The 20,528-nt window shown below is 37.0% G+C and overlaps 1 protein-coding gene across 1 annotated transcript in view; it reads right to left on the bottom strand.

Moving 5' to 3' along the window:
- Nucleotides 1–20,528, bottom strand: part of VLDLR (very low density lipoprotein receptor) — a 38,035-nt gene that overhangs the window by 12,052 nt on the left and 5,455 nt on the right. Inside the window, 3 exon segments of the mRNA XM_072610749.1 lie at nt 1,866–1,988; nt 4,315–4,437; nt 8,344–8,463. Coding sequence (XP_072466850.1) covers nt 1,866–1,988; nt 4,315–4,437; nt 8,344–8,463 — 366 coding nt within the window.

The raw sequence follows: 20,528 nt of genomic DNA on the forward strand, positions 1-20,528 counted from the left end.
GTATCAAAGTTTTCTTTTTTGTTTTGTTTAGAATAGAGAAAGAAAATAAATGTTTAATTAAAAAAGATATTAAAAATAAATTTGCATTGTGATGTAGCTTTTCCAGTTGGATAGAAATAATAAAGTGTCACACATGACATTCAAACTTGTATGAGTGGGGCAGGTCGCCTCACTGGGCCTCAGTTTCCTATAAAATAAGTGAGTTAGGCTAGATGGCCTCTTGAGGTCCCTTCCAGCTCCAAATCTATGAACCTAAATTCATTGGGCAGCTGGTATCAAACAGCACTGGAATTAAGACTGAGGAATAGGTTAGAGTTTCAGCACAGATGTTTATTATTTATACAGAGAGGCAAGTCAACTTGACCTCTTAGTCTTTATGCCATCTTCTATCAAATAAGAACATTTGTACCACTGCAGCATGGGGATATTGAGAGTAAAAAGACTGAAAAGTGAAATGTTATGGAAATAACAAATAATAAATTAGCCAATCTCTTATCTAAGAGAGGAGAAAGTAGAGAATGGATGACAATTTACACTCCCTTCCTAATCTCTAAATTTTATTATTAGACCAGGAAGCAACTCATATATAACCCTCTCAAATTCTAGAAAGCCAATATTAGCGGAATCTATTATAATCCTTGACCCTAAAAAAAGAACATGCTAATCCTGGTTAAAAGACCAGTTGATTTTGCAGGAACCAGATAAAAATGCAAGTGCTTATAGATTACAGCTTTATGTAGATACAAGAAATAGGGTGGAAACCACTGCTCTTTTGGGAAGCAAAGCACATTTTTTCAAAAGGGAAACATCTGGCAGTTATGTGGCTTTCCAATATAAGTTCAGAATGAAACATTAAACTTGACTCCAGGAATGAATTGGAGAAGAAACTCATTGGACTAGGTGCAGTTGCTTTAACCCCAGAAGCCTTCTTATGTACTTTTCAAAAAGATTGTATCTGTATTACTAATGCCCAGGGTTTATCTAGAGCCAAAATTGAAAGGCCTCTTAGATTTGTTGCATAATTGAAGAGCTTGGGATCCTACTTAAAAGGGGAATTAAAGTGACTAAGACAATGTTTATGCAACCTAAAGCTTCCCTCATAGCCTCACCTTTAACATATGGCATGTCACTAAACGTTTTCAGAGGCAGAAGGGTAAAAGAAGATAAGAAGCTAGGCAAATGAATGAGAACTCAATGGAAAGCCTCAGGGAAAGGGAACCTGATGAGGTGATGGCCAGGGGCCTGGAAGAGAAGACACCATCAAAGTTAGTTTGTCTTGGTCACCTGCATCAAGGAAACAGGTTTACCACCATACTCTGTGCCAGGCAAGCAAGAGAGTAGAAGTCAGAGACTGAGATTCTCCTAGAAAAGGAGAAACTAAGGCCAAGTTGACAAATTTTAATAGTCACAAGTTCAGAGAGGTAGAAATGCTTCATATTTGGAATAGGAAAGAAATTTTGGTTCTTCAACCACCAATTCTGACTTGACTGGGTTTGGGTCTGGAGTGCACAGGTGTTATGATCATAGGTAAGGAAGGCAATTTTCATTTCCAAATCAGTCATGGTCCACTTCAGATCTATTTCTTTACCTCCTCCTCTGACTCTAGGAGAATTGGGGATGTATTAGTTGATAGATCTTGGAACCCTCTTAATAATAATGATGATAAAAAACCAAACAAAGCCAGAGAGCTTTTAGAAAGGGGCTGTTAAAATTAATAATCAGAAAATTTGAGTTTACTCTTATGCCAATAACCAAGAACAAGCCACTGAAGTGAGTCCAACTGTTTCAGACACAGCTTTTTGTCCCTTCAGCAAAGAATCCTTAGGATAAGCCATTCAATGGATTCAATACTTGTATCTTCTTACCACAGTTTTCTTCATCTTCTCCACTGTCACAGTCGTTTTCACCATCACACTTCCAGGACACTGGGATACACTGGGTTGATCGAACACCACAGCTGATCTCATTTATTCGGCAGGTTCTCATATCTGTTGAGGACACATAGTCTCAAAGGAACCTCAGAACTGTGATAAGTGATACAAGGTGCTGAGGAAGATTACTCTGAGTTGCTTGGTACTGGTGATGTTCATGATTCAGCCATAAGGAGAGCATACTTATGAAACTCACTGTTCCATCTGAGGTCTTGATATCTATATTTCCAGTGCTACTCCTTGGGACCCTAATACATTTGATGACCAAGCCCAAAAGGTTTACTTCAAACCTTGAAGTAATTTCTAGGTGACTATTAGCTTCAAGGCCTATTATCTCAAATTACTGGCTTCCTGTTATTTCCTTGCCTTACTTTGTAGTAGTGTAATATAGTAGAGACTGCTAAATTTGGAGTCAGAATTTGGGTTCTAATGCCAGCTGTGCTTCCTACTATATGACTTTGGGCAAATCATTTCCCTTCACTCTTTGGTTAAGTAGACCAGAGAAATAAAGGACTTTATAGCTCTGAAATCAACAATGACAACAACAAGAACTAGCCTTTATATAGCAGTTTAAGGTCCATAAAGTGCTTTACAAATTTCATTTAATCTTCACAACCTTAAGGGATAGGTGATGCTATTATCCTCATGTTACAGATAAAGAAATTAAGGCAGGTAGAAGTCAGGATCTAACCAAGTGTGTGGGTGTGTGTGTGTGTGTATACACACACACACACACACACACACACACACACACACACACACTATGTCCTATATTGGTGTTCTTTGTTATGTCCATTTCTTATAAGTCTCCAGGATTCCTTTTGCATTCTTGACCTCCTCTTACCCACTTACTTCAAAATTCCTCTAGGCAAAGTTCTTCAGACTAATCCCAATTTTTCCTACTTTCCTATGAAAAGAATTATGATTTCCCTTTTAGAAGTATTCCCCTTCTATAAAGTTGGGAAAGGAGAGAGGAGAGACTCATTTTTAAATTCTTGATAGCACTTAGTCAAATTTCAGCTGTTAGCATGTTGTGTGAAAGGTCCTCTCTGAACCAATGGAAGGGAATAACATTGTGCATTCTAAAACCATTTCTAGATTATGCATTGCAATTGGAATGAATAGGTTTTGCTCAACTAAATTTGTTTCCTGAATGTAGCAAATGGAAAGAGTAGAAGGTGAACAGGGATTTTAAAATTAACAAATAATTCACAATAAGTCAACTGTTGCATGTTTGAAAGTGACAACTCATATCATTAAGACCTACTTAAACAAGTTATTTCTATGTTTTTCTCTGTCCCTGACAAGTAATTTAATTACCATTTTAATTATAGCCCTTTCATTAAAATAAATATTAGATCTAGAGTTGTTCCTGTGGTTAAAAATATATATATAATATTTGTAAGTTTACCACTAGTTATACAAGTTTAGTTTTCACTCTGTCTTGCAAGTCACATTTTCTCATCTAGAGGGATACTTATAAAGACAAGGAACACAGGTCCTTGATTTATTTTACACATACTTTTAAGGAATACCTACAACTTTACTTTGTCCACTGTAGGATTTGGAATATTGCAAGCTTTCAGGATTAAGTATCATGTCTATAAAGTAATCGTGATCAAGAACACATGGGCAATTTATGCACCTAGTCAATGAGTTCTCAGCAGGTTCAATGGGCTTGAGGCAGCCATAGGGAATGTTCAACACTACAAATAACTACCCAAGTAAACTGGTTTGGACGGAAGCTCACAAATTGAAGTGGGGGAAAACTGGCAAGTTACTTGTATTGAGATTAATCAATGACCTATGTCAATAGCTGCTTCCTGGATAACGAAGATCCTTAAAGATGTAAGTGGGAATTGGTTTGTGAAAGAGAGGGAGAAAAGATTAACCTCAAACACTGAATCTCAGAGGCAATACTTAGCTCTATCATGGCCAAGAAGAAAGAATTTTTCTAGTCAATGCAGTCCCTGAGTTGAAAGTCCACCACATGATGGAAGTCATCCTCCAAGTGTTGGAAGAAACTTCAGAGGCCATCTAATTTAACCCATATCTGACCCAAGTTTCCTTTAACATTCCCAGTAAGGTAATCCACTGTTTGCTTGGAAGCCTTTACTTCCTGAGGCAATCCATTCCATTTTTTTTTTTTTTGGTATGGCTAGGATTTTCAAGGAAGTTTTTCCTTACATCTAGCCAAAAAAAGTATCTCTGCATTATTTCTAGTTCTGCCTTCTTAGGGCAAATGAAACAAGCATATTCCCTCTTGTGTGACAGTCCTTCAAGTATTTGAAGACAACTATAACGTACCTCCTTAATTTTTATTTATAAACTCCAAAAAGTATTCTCACCTTGGCAAGTTAGCCAACAACATAACAGCACTTACTGCATTGTTCTGGCCTTTCATCAGATCCATCTTCACAGTCTGGATCCCCATCACACTGCCATCTGTTTGGTACACACTGGCCATTATTGCATACAAAGTCAGATTCAGCACATGTCTTCTTCACTACAAATAAAATTTTATATTCCGTCACAGGGTTAGTGGCAAACTTATTCAATAGTCCATTTGTCTGCTAGAGTACAAGTGGTCTTTCTGGAAAACTATATTTTAATCTCTTAATGCTGAGGTTTCCAAATCAGCGAAATCTTTAATCATGGCTGCATGTTGTACTAAACTGGTAAGTGCCAATATCCAAGAGTCACTCTTTGGGTATAGCAGGTGTTATTCCTAACAATGTTTGGTCCTGTGGAAATTGCCACATGAAGATATTGGAAACTGAATCTCACCAGAAGAGGAAAGGAGAGAGGCTCCAATGTAAGAGGTTCTCCCAAGTTGGGGAATTAGAACAATCCATTTCTTAAAAATAACCCAAAAAATAAAACAAAAAAATAATTCAGAATTGATCACAATTCTTCCCAAGATATAGTATAGCAAATTAAGGAAGGTGAGCTTTTTTCATAAAAAAGGGAGATCTAGAGAGTGAGGAAAATTGTCAAGATGAATGGGTGACCACAGCAGATGAGATAACATAGTTAAGGTTAAAGGTTACTTCCACATTTTCTTATGTGAAATATTAGGTACTTTTAGATTTAAACAGAAGGACCCTAGCTAGCTTGCTACAAATCATAATTTGACCCCAAAAAGGAGGAAAAAGCCTAATGTTTTTGACTGACAATTCCCAAACACCCAAAGTACGTTTCTCTAAAACAGTCAAACCTAAGAGAATAATTTTGACCAATATCCCACTTCTGTAGTTTAATGATTCTTAAAAGGATGGAAATGTGCTTTAACCTTAATAGCTTAGTTGTAGTAGACTTGAATTTATTTTTTTTTTCTATTTTACCTATGATTTCAGTATATCTACAATACAGATCAGTAAATTCATCTCACCTAGGTTTTTGAAAACTACTTACAGGAGGAACTTCAAGGTTATATACAACTTGCCCATTGTCACAAAGTATGTATGATGGGCAGAACTTCAGCCTAGGTCTTTGTGACTCCAATGTCACCTCTCTATTACGTCATGCTAGCTTTTGTTTCTGGTGAGAATTATTTTGTTTACGTGCAGAGTGCCCCAGTTTTAACTGTATTTTGGAATCATGACTTTATTCACATAGTTTCTGAAAACCTTTAGCTTCAGAAGCTAGATAAGGTAGTTAATACTATGGGGTTTTTCCAGCTATTAAAACCCATTAGCGGAGCCAAGGAAAACAGATAATGGGACTTGTGGTTATTCTTTAGTCAGAGCCTTCTCTTCTGCTATTCCCTCTCCCATCCTTAAGTCTAAATCTCCCTAAATTCCTCAATCTGTCGCTAACACAGAATTCTCACCAAACTTATCCCTTCTGGCTAAGCAGTCCTTCTCCTCTCAATACTCCAGATGTACTCTGAAACTGTCTGAGGGCACATATCAGCACATACCACTACAGTATAAAGCAGACTCTTAGTAACCCTCCACCAACTTAATTCCTTCCAAGCTAAGCTTAGACTTGGTCAGAGGAGCTCAAATTTGAGTAAAGTGAGTCCAGCTGAGGGAAAAGGACAATTATACACCACCTAATACTCCTATGTGGAAATACCAAATGAAAAGTGTAGGAATACTTTGGCCTAAGCACATAAGAGGACTTATGTCAATCCTTTAACGATAGGATTTAGAGTCCTTTTAGTCTGGTTTAACATAGTGGACCAAGTGCTTCATTTAGAATAGGAATGACCAAGACTTTGATCTATATTGACATTTAGACCAATTATTTTGTAGAGTTTGTGGGTGACAGTATCAAGGCAATTTATTTTTTTAAATCCATATTTAAATCAATAAATCAACTATTCTATTTTAGAAATTCTATTCTTATTCAACACTCAAGCTTTGAGGTAAGAGGACATAAATATTGAAGTTTTATCATTCAACTACATATGAGTTCCTGTCCCTCAAGGTCAATGTTAAGTTCTTATAACTGTAACTATAAGCCTTCCCATGTAAGTGATCTGAGGAAACCTTCCTTCCTGATCTCCTTCAGGTGGTCCAGGCAAGAATAAAACTCGGTAAGTTTTTTAAACAGTAGTGGCATATCTATCATACTCTACCTACAGTAGTGCTACGTAAATATAGAAAGGGCTCACTTTATGTAAATTGAGCTGCTTAATGGATACATTGTTGCATGTGCATTTCACATGGACGAACAAAGGGACTTCAGTTTTTCAGCTTAGGATTGAATTGAGATCATTTATGGTTCTTTCTCCATAAGAGTGAACAAAGTAAGCCAGTGCCTTTTACTCACAGGGATGGTGACTTTTCTTCCAGAAAATGGTCTGCTACAGAACTAATAGAAGTCTAATTCCTTTAAGCCACCAATATAGTCAAACTGACAAATGAGAAGAAAAGTTGCTCCAAGATGGATTTCTTTGGATGGCAAGGAATTTAAAAAATTTCACATCACTGTCTAATTACCTGTGGCCAATTGGAGGTCACATAGCAGAACTGTGGGTAGTCATCTCTCTGAAATGAAATATTAGAACTGGATTCATGTACTTCCCCACCCCCATTTTCTAAATAAGGAGATTAAAGGATTTGTCAAGGTCGTACAAACTTATTCCCGATAGGGATAAGGTTAACGTCAAGTGAATAATGCGGCCGTGGAACGTTACCTTGGAGCATATTGAGAAATGCTCATGATAGGGGACGAGCGGAAGTGAAATTAGAGTAGTCTTCACTGTTCTCTCCCCTACCCATCCAGTAATGATTTTTCCCTTCTCAGAACTAATATTATTTCTTATGAGAATTGTAATAGAAGAACAAGAGTAGCAAGAACTTTGGGTATTATAAGAGCTGAGACTGTCATACCTAATCTTTCTCTCTCCCAGAAAGGTATGTTGGGCATAGGTGACGAACGTTTGTTAAAATGTGCAAAGTTGCTATTTCTCATTCCATTCTATATACTTCTACTTCATTAGCTTCTTCTATCTTTTTGGAACAAAATTATTATAACTCTGTTTACAGTGGCCAAAAGATAAAGCTGGGGATTCTGTAAGGCTTTCTCATCTCTTTCTCAAAGAGAAGTGGCTACAAAATCTTGCTTTGCTCAAGGAATGAAACCTGTTATCAAGGAGATTATGATGACAGAAGATGCTTCTTTAAGTTAGCATTTAAAAAAACCTTTCTAGGAATTTAGGGATTGATAGAAGTCTGAGGACTAATCGAGAGACCGAGAGAAGCTTGAGGACTAGCCTAAGGAGACTGTAGCTTCTTCAGAGATAGAATACCGGCCATGGAGCGGAGAATCTGGGTGAAAATTCTGTCTCTGACACTACTTGTGTGACCTTGAATAAGTCACTTAGCCTCCCTAAGCCTCAGTTTCCTCATTTGTAAAATGAGTTCAACTAACTGGCTTCTAAATATACAATTCTCTTTTAACTACTCAGAGTCTCTGGGTTAGACATGTTATTATTACACTGATTTTCTATGGTAGGAGCTGGGGGCAAGTAGAAGTTATAGTTCAGACTAGAGTGGTTCCCTGAACAAATTTCCTATAATAGATATTTATCATCTATAATATTGATGTAAAGTTAGGGAGAAAGGGCAGAAGCATAGAGAACTCTTTTCTTTTTTGTCTAAGAGGAGTCATGCCCTTAATTTTTTTTTTAATCAAAAGGTCTGCTTTAACTTTTACCTTCTTACTGATTCCAAATGATTTTAAGATGACTTCTAGAAGACTTATTTATCTACCATCAGTAATTCTAGGAGTTCTTTTTTTAAATATAAGTTCTAAGCTCAAGCTAAGTCCCAAAAGATCTTTGTCTAATAGCTTTAGTGATTTTATAGAAACATAGGTAGGCCATGTTTTCTCCTTACAATACCAAGTTTCAGCAATTTGACAAGGAGGAAAACATTCAGCAGATTCTCAGGCTACTTACCACATGAACTCTCATCACTGCCATCGCTACAGTCTTCCTCACCATCACACTTCCACAACAAAGTAATACAGCGGCCATTACTGCACTGGAATTGAGATGACTCACATTTCGTTCTTGTCCCTACAGTTAGAAAGAACTTAACTAAATCAGTATTTTTTTAAAACAAAGACAAGAAAGGACAGCTTAACATCTTGAAACTAGAGATACAGGTTACCCTAAGTTCTTAGAGAAGGGGATTATGGTACCATTAGACTGATTTAGCAGTAGTTCATCTTTAAGTACCCAGAACGGACCTATCAAGTTCTACTTCTTAGCTACTATTTTGGAAAATGAGCACCCTTCAAGACCCTTCCTCTGAACTTTCTATTGAAAGCGGTTTCCCTCAGTCTTATTGCCTTATCCCATTAGCTAACATGTTACCATTTCTACATAGGTCAGACACTGCCAAGTGGTAGAGATACATAAAGAGGCAAAAAATCAATCTCTGCCCACAAAGAGCTTACAATCTAATGAGAGAGACACCATGCAAACAAATATATACAAAGGAAGTTATGTACAGGATAAATAGGAAATAACAGAGGGAAGGCACTAGCATTTAAGTTGGGAAAAGTTTCCTGCCAAAGAAAGGATTTTAATTGAGACCTAAAGGAAGCCAGATAAGTTAGCAGGCCAAGTTGAGGAGGAAGAACATTCCAGGCATGGGAGATAGTCAGAGAAAACACCCAGAGCCAAGAGACAGTGTCTTTCTAGTGGACTGACCAGGAGGTCAGTATTACTGAATCACATAGATGTGAAGACTGAAAAGGTAGGAGAAAGCTAGGTCATGAAGGAGTCTGAATGCCAGGTAGAGCATTTTATATCTGATCTTGGAGGCTAGAATGACACAATCAGAGAATCACTTCAGTTGCTGAATGGAGGATGGACAGGAGTAGGGAAGAGACTTGGAATTATGATAATAATGATGGCAATTATTATTATAGGAGATGTTGGAAAGGTGAAATTGACAGGTTTTGGTAACAGATTAGATATAAAAGGTGAGACATAGTGAGGAATCAAGAATAACTCCTAAATTTTAAACCTGAGGGATTGGGAAGATGGTGTTGTCCTCTGTACTTACAGAAAAGGTAGGAGGGGTGAATGACTTACGGGGAAAGATGATGAGTTCCATTTTGGACATGTTGAGTTCAAGATGTCTACTGGACAACCAGTTTGAGATGCAGGCAGTTGGAGATGCAAGACTGGAAGTCAGCAAAGAGATTTTCTGACTACATGATATAAATTCCTGGGGAACAGGGACTATTTTTTCCTTTGGCTTCTCTATACAAGTACCTTGCAGGCCTTTAACTGAGATCAAAATGCTATAATCAGAAGTAGCTTAAATTCAAGTAGGTGCTAATAACTTATTTGTATAATTTTTTAAGACAGGGATTCTTAAACTTTATCACGTCATGGCACACATTTCGGAGTCTGGCGAAGACTATGTAACTCATTCTTAGAATAATGTTTTTAAATTAAAAAATACATAGGCTTACAAATGAAAACAATGAAAGGATAGTTATTTTAATATTTTTAAGAAGTTTCCAGACCAGGTTCAGAAGCCCTGTTTTAAGTCTTATCAATATTCTTCACAGTCCCCCAGAGAAGGTGAATAGTATGAGTGTTCCTATTTTGGTCAACTAGCATTTACTAAGTACTTTCCTTGTGCCAGGAACTAAACTAAGCAATGGAGATACAAAGAAAGACAAAAGATAGTCCTTGTCCTCAAGGAGCTTAGGGTCTAAAGATTAGAAGATTTTATAGATGAGAGAACTGTGGTAGCCTTGAAGTGACTTGCTCAAGGCCCCAGAGATGACAAGTAGAAATACTAGCTCATTATTTACTACTTTACTGTATCAGATTCTCCTCTTATTTTCTCATACTGAGGTCATAAACACAACATATCAACATTCACCTTTTGGCCTTACTATATAATCTAGGAAGGACTTGTTTATTTTCTACAGCTCTTTAGAAATACTGAGGTTAGATGAGGTGGTTTATTTACCTGCAAATCTAGTTGTTGTGAAAGATTTTGAACCTGCTAAAGTTCATCTAGATATCAGGACCATTATTTGACATGGTCTATATCAGAGGTGTGAAACTCAAATAAAAGAGGCATCCCTGCACTATGTAGTAACTTAGAATATCATAAATTAACATCAGCTATGTTGTCTCCTATTTTTGTTTTATTAAACATTTCTGAATTACATTTTAATCTGGTTCAGACTCCTTTAGGAGTTTTGCAGCTACAATATGACAGCTCTGCTCTATACATAAGAAAACCCTTCTTAGGGGATAGCACCCTCAGTGCATGTCATTTGCAAATCTTGCTATTTTTGCTCTCAAACCTTCAATTTACTTTTGTTAGAAAGTTACAGGAAGATAAAAGGCTTCCAAACAGAGCTACTTCTAATCTGTAACTGGTAAGCAACTGGGGTACGTTTGTGAGAACAGAGAGAACAGTGACAGGCACACACTGTTACTTTCATTGATGCACCGATCAACAATAATTAGGATGCTGTTAGTAAAAGCTATGTATGTTTCTCAACAACTGAGAGAATTTTTCTATTTGAGAACTTGGCATTTACAAGTTTGGTATATCTGAAATGTACAAGACTTTTTCCCCCCTTACGGGACAAGTCCATTGCTAGAAAATTATTCTAAACAAGCTTTTTTTTTTTTTTAGAAAGATTTTTTTTTGGGGGGGGGAAGGGTAGTCATTTCTGTTATACACTCTAAGGCTCTTCCTTATAAATAAAGCACAGTTTAGCAAAACTAACCAACAGAGATTATACTTCTTTAACTGTTGTCCCCCTTCTTTTTCAAACAAGAGGGAGAGATGGTTAATTCTGTCTTCTCTGAAACTGACATTGCTTACTATAATTACATGTAGTTTTGGTTGCCTTTTAGGGTGGTTGTTAGTGTACATTCTTCTAGTTATGGCTTATCCTGTTCCCTGTCATATTGTAGGAGTTTTCTCATCCAAATGAGCATGTGAATACCTATCAGGTTGAATCCTTGTGCCAAGTGCTCTGGGGTTAGAAGAAAAAGTAAAATCAATGAGTATCAATCCTTGATTTCAAGGAGCTTAGTTTAGCTGAAGAGGTAAGATGGAAATAACTATTTTACAAGATACTATGTTGAACACAACAAGTAGTATAGGGGGCTATAGGAGTTGCTTCAAAGTGCTACAGCTCATGATGCGCCTTTTCTCCAGTTTTAAGATGTGAGAGAACTGTAGGAATTACTCTGAATGTGGGAATCCAGCCCCTGAAGACCCTTTGCTTCCATCATCCCCAATTTCCCTACTTAACCACACTTCTGTGTCTGTTCTTTCCAGGAAAGCAGATGCTCCCTGGAGTCTCTGGGACCTTTCTGACTCAGTTAAAGCAGAGCATAATGTGCATCACTGTTTTTCAAATGCAAATTTGTGCAGTGATGTGTAAATTCAATATTCTTGTTATAGATTGAATAAATGTTTATTTTGAAGATAAAAAAATTACGTTAGTGAGAATAAAGCTCCATTTCTGTAGCAATTTACTTGTGCAGACTGTTAAATTTTTTTTCTCTAATATACAGTACTCTTTACCTACTCATAAAGGAGGAGAAAGAGCCCTGGTAGGCAAGTCTGGAAATCCAAGTTTTAGTACTAACTTGTCCTCAGATCCTTTATCTGAGGAAGACTGGACTAGAGCAGGCTTTATGTCATGGATCCCCTAGCAGTCTGATGATGCTTATGGATCCACTTCAGTACAATGTTCAGTACAATGACATAAAATAAAATACATCAGATTACAAAAGCAACTAAGTACATTGAAATGCAGTTAATTTTTTTAAGTTCATGGACCCCTGGTTAAGAAATCCTAGACTAGATCCATGGTTCTTTCTAGTTCTTTAGTCTTCAAATCAAATGGTCCCTTCTCTTCTGTACTTTTACTTGGACAATAACCATGAGCAGTCTTGAACACCAATATCACAATTGGAAAGACAATCAGAAGCTGTATGGATCAATAATTTCTGTAAAGATTTACATAATCAAAAGTCAATACTCTTGAAATGGTGTATCCTTATCCTTGTTTGGAGATCAAGACAGTCAGATCATCATTTTGTTCCCAGTTCTGGCATAGGACACAAATCTCACTTTAAAGATACAATAAGAATAAACTTTTTAAAACTGTGACAACTTGTATATCTTGAGGACCCCATGAAATGCTAATAGATTAGTTTTGGAATGAACTAGATTGCTCTTACTATTTCAATAGCTATAAAATCATCTGAGCTGAAGATTGCTGTGAGTTTAGGTGAAGGAAGTTGACTTCCTTCACACTTGACACAATAAAATCTGTGGTGAAGTATCAGTTTTCCAAGAGAAAATCCATTTAATGATCATCACCTTAATCTGTCACCATTCACCTGAAATTAATTATTCTTTTTAAAGAGTACCTCAATAGGTCGGGACAACCCTGCTTCACAAAGTGAGCTCTCCGTTTTTATTCTTAAGTATCATTTACAGTAGCTTAGAGCAAAATATTTTCAGCCGGCATAACCAAATTGCTACAGAAGTGGTACTTCTAAATATTGAATTCTAAACATTTTTCAAGCTAAGGTCTCTCACTCAAATATTGGATGACCTACCATCATAAGAAATAAAGCTAGGACAATCTGTTTAAGGGTTCTTAACTAGGAGGTTCATGAGCTTAGATGGAAAACAAATTACACCTTTATTTTCACTAACCTCTAACTGAAATTAGCATTTCTTTTTTTTTTAAAAAAATCTTCTAAGAAAAACTCCATGAAATTCAGCAGACTGCCAAAGAGGTTCAGACACAAAAAGAGATAAGAGCCTTGCTCTAGATTACATCTTGCCAGCCACCAGTTAAGGCTTGCTTTATTATTATTTATTAAAGTTACAGAATATGCCACTTAATCATCCTTTATATTTCAGCAAATTCTAACATTCCTGCACCAAATGAATTATTAGGGAAATCACTGGCTAAAGTTGAGAGAGGAAGAGAGGGCAATCAATTTAGAGTTAGGGTGTACCCAGAAAACATGATACCTGTTGTTGTGTATTTTAGTTTTAGAATTTGTTTCTATTTATTTGGGAATACATGTCTTTTTGGCTTCTCTGTGCATTCTGTTAGACCTAGCTAGAACAGAGGTATTCTCAGCAAAGTTGAACCCAAATATTAAACTGGCTTGTCTGCTTCGCATATTTACAATCTCAGGTATTAACACTCACCTCCATTGAGTCACTACAGGCATTGCGTCAAAACAGTAGGTTTTTTTTATAGCTAAAAGTTTCTCACTCAGGAACGTCTTCACAGGACACATTTCACAGAAAGTTGCCAGGATGTTTGACCAAGTGTGAGGTAGCTATGTGGCATAGTAGAAAGAGCACAGAGCTGGAGTCAGGAAGACTGGAGTTCAGCTCTAGCTTTTCAGCACTCACTAGCTGTACTGGACAAGTCAATGAATCTCTCTCAGCCTTAGGTGTTTTACATGGAAAATGAGGATAATAATAAAGGTTGCTATGAGGATAAAATGTGAATTTGTGAATTGCTTCACAAACCTTAAAATACTATAAAAATGCATGTGATGATGATGCTTTTTAGTTTACCTTCAACTAAAATTTTACTGCATCTTCTAATAATTCAAAACTGCTAAAATTGCTTTTCTGTCAGGCTCACTTTATAAGCCAAAGCACCAAGTGCTCAAGAGGAAAAAAAAGAACCACAAATACAAGTCAAGCTTACTTTGAACATAGTTATTGTGCCTAGTTTATATGTGGGTGTGTGGGTATATATATTTATTTTCAGTTGCTGACCTAGTGAATTTTGGGGGACACATTAAGACTAAGTGAATGAGGGACCACCTCATACTAATTCCCAGGCACTGCCATTTCCTTCTTTTACTTGTGAAAATGAAATACACACACACACACACACACACACACACACACACACACACACACACACACACATATATGGGGGGTACAATAGCCTGTGGATATATCCCATGCATCCATGGTGAATATTTCCTAACTATCTGAATCAGGTAACTCCCCTGTTCCCTGTCCTATGGCTCTCAGGTGACTTGAAGCTCTATAAGACAATGCAGCTGCTCCTGCTGACTCACATCCCATGTTAACAGTTCATTGGCTTCAAGTAGAACTATGTTGAAATGGGCACACATTATATGGGACTGTTGTTTTTTTTTTTTTCACTGAATTTTGCAAGTGCTGCTTGGGAAAATGAAGCCCATGGTCTAAATGTTGGGAGGAGAAAATAAAATGACAGATCATTGAAGTCTAAATCAGCAAAGTTTTATAAAGATGAACCAAGTGCTTTAAGATAGGAATGTTCCAAGTATCTGGTCTCATAAAAACCCTAGTTTACTAGGGAGACTACATAGTGATATGTAGACCAAGTTAGCTTACACAGTCTGTGGACTAATTCAATAAAATGATAGGAGAGGCTACACCTTGGTGCTATTTAAAAATCAAATCTGTATCCTTACCATAGAAACTCTGTTCTGGGAGAGTTCCTTATCTAATCACTTGAGCTTTGGGGTAAGAAAATAAGTAGAGTCATAAAAATGGATGCTTTATAATTTTTTAAAAAGGTGTAAGTTTACTTTATCAGATATTGAAATTTATTATATCAGAGTACTCTGAGACTTGTTAGACTCTAAAGAGAATGTTTTTATAAATGTACACATATTAAGAATATATATAAATTGTATATGTATATTTATAATGACATATAATTATCTATAATAACAATATATTGCTACATATATTGAAAATAGGTGGTTCCAGTATTCCGAAAGCTGTGGGTTTCAACAATAACTAAGTTTAAGTATGAACTATAAACTCCTTATTAAAGGACAGTCTAACAGTGAACACCATAGCCAAGTATCAACTTTTCACGTCTCCTCATGGCTTGCGCCTACTACAATTCTCCACTGGAAACACTCAATTTATTTTGGCACTTCCAAGACAGCCAAGGGCATTTATTTTAAGCCTTGTTCATTCCCACTGCTTGCTTTCACTCCAATCTTTCTACACAGGCTGAAATGTAGATTAGGATTCCTAATGCCTGAGCTAGCATGTCAAAGCAGCAAAATAATAAGGGGTGGGGGAGAAAAAGAAAGATTTGAGGGAAGGGGTGAGGTTAAAGAACGAATGCCAAGATTGTTAAAAACTACTTTATATTCTAGCTCTAAGTCAGGTGTTCTGGAGAAAAAGAGATTGCACAAAGGTCATTTTCATACTGGCTGGTTAATGGGGGAGGGGGTGAGAAAGGCATAGCAAACCTTGTCAGGAAGGGTGACTTATCATTCAGATACCCTAGATCAAAATCTACTCTTTTCCTCCCTCCCTGGAAAATTCCTAGTCTGTTCTCATAAGTTACTATTTGTCAAAATAAATGTTGGATGTCTTTTTGAGGGGTCTGGCAGAAATTGGTGATCCCTCAGTGCTGCCAATTGGAGCAGGTTTTCTTCTCAAAAGAGTTTCATCTGCTGACCTGGTGAATTTTAGGGGGTGCAGTATGGCTAAGTGGATGAAGGATCACCTCACCCCAACTCCCAGGCACTGCCATTTCCTTCTTTTGCTTGTGAAAAGAATATCTGGATACAGCAAATCCTCATTAAATTTAGAAACCACTAGTTAAAAAGTCAACATTAAAAAAGTGATATTTGCTAAGCAAAAAAAAAGGGCAAGTTTTTAGCTTGTCTCATAACTGAATATAAAAGGTGGAGGTGGGAGAAGACAGATATTTAACCTACTTAAAAGAAACTGCTCACAAATAGAACTATCCTTATCTATACTTTTCCCATAGGCAAGAGGGTGCTGGAACCAGTTCTAATAGATTGTTAACTTTTCAGTGTAAGCATTTAGACCTGGGAAATTAGCAAATGCTACAAATCAAGGCCTTTTTTTTTTGGTCAATTATCTAGCATCTAGACTTAAGAAAGTGATGGAGAAAAAGTTAATGAAGATTAAAGTTAAAAGTATGTGCTGCATGTTTCATCCCAGTTGATTGTTAAGTATTTACAAGTACATTCCTATAGCATGTTAAGTCTAGTAGGTCCTCTATTTAGTACTACACTTTGAGACAGATCACTGTGCTAATGAGGTCTTGGTGAGCGAATTTTGAATAAGGACAATCACTGCTCTAGGATTAGTGAGTTTTTTTGGTCCTGGATCGTAAGAACAGAAGAGATCAAAGTTCTATAAACACAGCAAGAAGATAAAAGGTATGCCCATACACTGGTCAGTCACATCTTTGTGTTAAAACAAAATATCTATTTCCAAAAATTAATAAGTTTAAATACTTCTCTTGGGTACTTTTTCTATTAAACTATGGCTGGGGACAAAATGGCCCAAGTTGACATAGACTCTGGGTTTTCTATGCAATATTATTAAAGTCTGGATACTCATCTAACAATAAACTAATAAGGATGATTTAAAAATAAATTCCAGTTCAGATTAATTGCAAAGGAAGGCTAGTCTAAAATGTTTCAATGTCATTAGGAGAGAGAGTATTTAGAAGTTGTTGTAGAGAGTATTACATAGGGTAGCATGTCTTCAGTTAGAAAGACCTGGGTGTGAGTTATGCCTGACACATACTGGTTATGTGACTCCAAGAAATTTATTTAATCTCTTATTGCTCCAGAAAATTCTAAGACTGTTGCAGAAGTTCTTGACCAGCATTGGTAGAAGGAATTAGTTCTACCAAAAAAGTACATGTATAAATAAAAAACACATTATACTGGTTTTAAGCTGGCATTAGTCCATAAATGGCAAACTCCATATCAGCTTTGTATCTACCTACTCTAACCCCATCGTACCTCTCACATGATTTGTATATTAGATGCTTAATGATCATTGGATGTAACTAACGTTCTATTAGGAAAACTATCCTGATGCCCTTTGTTTTAAAATACATCTGCTAAAGTTCTTAAATGAAGAGATTTAGTAGTTTGAGGCAGTTGTATGGACTGGGTGCTTTGGTACATAAGACAACTTTCAAGTCCTATGAGAGTGACTAGCTAGTATCCATCTTTTCAGGGAGTATGTAGAGTGTAGAGAAGAGTATATGGGAGTCAGCAGAACTGAGTTCTAGTTCTCCTGTTAATTTTGAAATGCTGGGAAAGTCATGTAACATCTCTGAGCTGCTGTTTCCACATCTTAGAAACAGGGATAATTGTACTGACCTTAGGCGTGAGAATTGAATGAAATCATGTGTGTGAAATACTTTAAAAGTCAAAACACTATAAACCAAATATACAAGATTTCCTCAGGAAAATGACTTAATGCCTACTCCTGCATTGGAGGCTCCATCCTCTCTCCCTAATCTACCTTTCCAACCAAGGCTATTGCTATACTGCATGAGGTCTTCACTCAAATGAAGTAGAGTATCCACTCCAATTTTAGGCATTTCCAGGAAAAGTCTTTCCCTTACTCCAATACTTCTTCTACATAGCTGCCAGGGATTTTCTTAAAGCATAGGCCACATCATTCCCCCACCTACTTCATCTCCAGTGGCTTCCTTCCACATACAGCACTTCTATGTTTAGCACTTAAAACCACTCACAACTTGGCCCCATCCTACATTTCTAGTCATGTTATAAATTATTTCCCCTTCATGTGGTCTGTGACACAGCAATACTGGCCTTCTTGCTGTTCCTTGCACAACACTTTTCATCATCCATTTCTGGACATTTGCACTGACTGTCCCCCCATGCAACTCCCTTATCCGCCTTTTAGATTCCCTTTCTTTCAAGATCATCTTGAGCATCACCCTTCTACAAGAAGCCTTCCTAATCCCCCTGGTGATAGTGTCTACTCCTCTGTAGCCCCTAATATCATGTCACTCCCCTTAGACTGTAAAATCATGGAGGGCAGGGATTGGAGTTTCGATTCATATCATTTATGCCTAGAAGAGTCTTTAGCATATGGGAGATAAGCATTTGCTCATGACCTTCTTCCATTCAAAAAGATTAAATACCTAACATATAAAAAGACTTATAAAAGTAACTGGGGATGAAAAGTAGTACTGCCTGTTCTCAAGGAGTTTATAATCTAATTGGGAAAGGGGGGGGCACACCCACAGGGGTGACACATGTATACAAAGTAGAAATTTAATTTTGATTAAAAAGTTTTATATTTTTAAAAGGACTATAAGAAACTAGTTACATCAAAGAAAGGGTGGAGAAGGAAGATCCTTCTAAACTAGGGGTTGAGAAGGTTTTTAGTAGTCAGAAATATGGAAGGAATGAATACCTTTATTGGTTCGGGGAAAGATTTGTATAAATGCCCAGAGGTAAAGGAAGAACAAGAATAGGGAACAGCTAATAGCTTTAGTTTGGCTAGAAACCAGAATGGTGGAGGGCAGCATGGGGCAGAGTACCCAAGTTTAAATCTTACTTATGACCCTGTGAACCAGAGCCTTACTTCCTCATTCATAAAAATGTAGATTTATAAAAAAAAAAAATGCCTGCATCACAGTCATTTGAGGAAAGTCTTTTGAATGCCTTCAGACACTCCTGAAGTGTGGGTCACTATTAATAAAAGCTGGAAGAGTTGGAAGACCTTAAATGCCAGGCTAAAAGGTTTGTATTTCCTCCTGTAGACAACAGGGAGTCACTGGAACTTTGAGCAAGGGAGTAACACGGTCTGATTATAGCCATTAAAATTTTGGCAGCTGTGTGAAGAAAGAACACATCAAAGACAGACTTGCTTGATGGCTCCTGCAAGGTCCAGGCCATTGTTAACTGTAAGAACTAGGGTGGTGGCAATGTGAGTAGAGAGTTTGGTAATTTGGGGGAACTTTCTCCCTTTTCCCCCAGAATCAATTCAAATTCTTCTGATCTATTTAGACCCAACCCCAGTCCCATATCTTAAAAGCTTACTAACAATTCCAATCATTAGTGATTTCCATCTCCTTTCCACTCCTACAAGTATCACCTCTCTCAACTAGAAAGCAAGTTTAGGGGCGGGGACAGTTTCTCAGAGAAATATCTGAGCATTTGACGTCTGTAAAGCACCAAACTTGCTAATCACATAGCACTTAGCATGTATCCATATGTGGTCTGATTACCAAAGTGGTAGTCAGGAGAGTCAAAACTCAAATATCCTAGCAAGTGACCTATTTTATATCCTACAAGAGAGATTCTTAACCTTTTTTATTTTTTTTAACATAGACCACTTTTCAGAGAAAAGGACTTAGGATCACAAAGAAAACTTATTATGCTAAAATACAGTTATGAAAATAGCAAAAAGACAAGTTCACAGATTCCTTGACATCTATCCACAGACTTAACTCTGGTGTTACGAACCCTTGTCCTAGAAGAACATCTTTACTTTTCTTTCCTTTAAGGCACAGCTTGTCATCACCTCTTACTTTATTCCCAATGCACGATTAATAAGGTTAAAAGGGTCACTGATTTGAAGCCAGCAAGGTCCAGTAGAGGCCATCAAGTCCAATTTCCTTATCTTACCTATGAGGACCAGAGAAGTTAAAGGATTGAACAAAGGTGGTAAAGGACAAGAATTCTACACTGGGTCCTCCAGCTCCAAAGTGAGTGTTGTTTGCATTGAAATAATGCTCTTTAATGCTTCTACTACTAGGACAACAGTAAAGAAACAATTTAAGGGAAAGGAAACCACTTCAAGGGGAAATTCAAAAAGCCAAAAAAGCATGAAGAGAATATATGTAAACAAAATAAAAATCAGATTCTTCCCTGTGGCTAAGCTACATCCTGTCACAAATTAGGCACCCTATCTTTCAACCCAAAAAGGCAATGGCTTGAAAGTTGTCTGTGGAGACAGTTTTCAGAGGAAGAAATTAAAGTTATCTATAATCATATGAAAAAATGCTCTAAATCATTATTGACTAGAGAGATGTAAATCAAAACAACTCTGAGGTACCACATCACACCTATCAGATTGGTTAACATGACAAAACAGGAGGATGATAAATGTTGGAGAGGATGTGGGAGAGTTGGAACTGTAATTCATTGCTGGTGGAGCTGTGAGCTGATCCAACCATTCTGGAGAGCAATTTGGAACTATGCTCAGAGGGCTACAAAAATGTACATACCCTTTGGCCTCAGCAATATTGCTTCTAGGACTGTATCCC

The sequence above is a fragment of the Notamacropus eugenii genome, chromosome 1, assembly GCF_028372415.1.
Source record: "Notamacropus eugenii isolate mMacEug1 chromosome 1, mMacEug1.pri_v2, whole genome shotgun sequence".
Classification (NCBI taxonomy): domain Eukaryota; kingdom Metazoa; phylum Chordata; class Mammalia; order Diprotodontia; family Macropodidae; genus Notamacropus; species Notamacropus eugenii.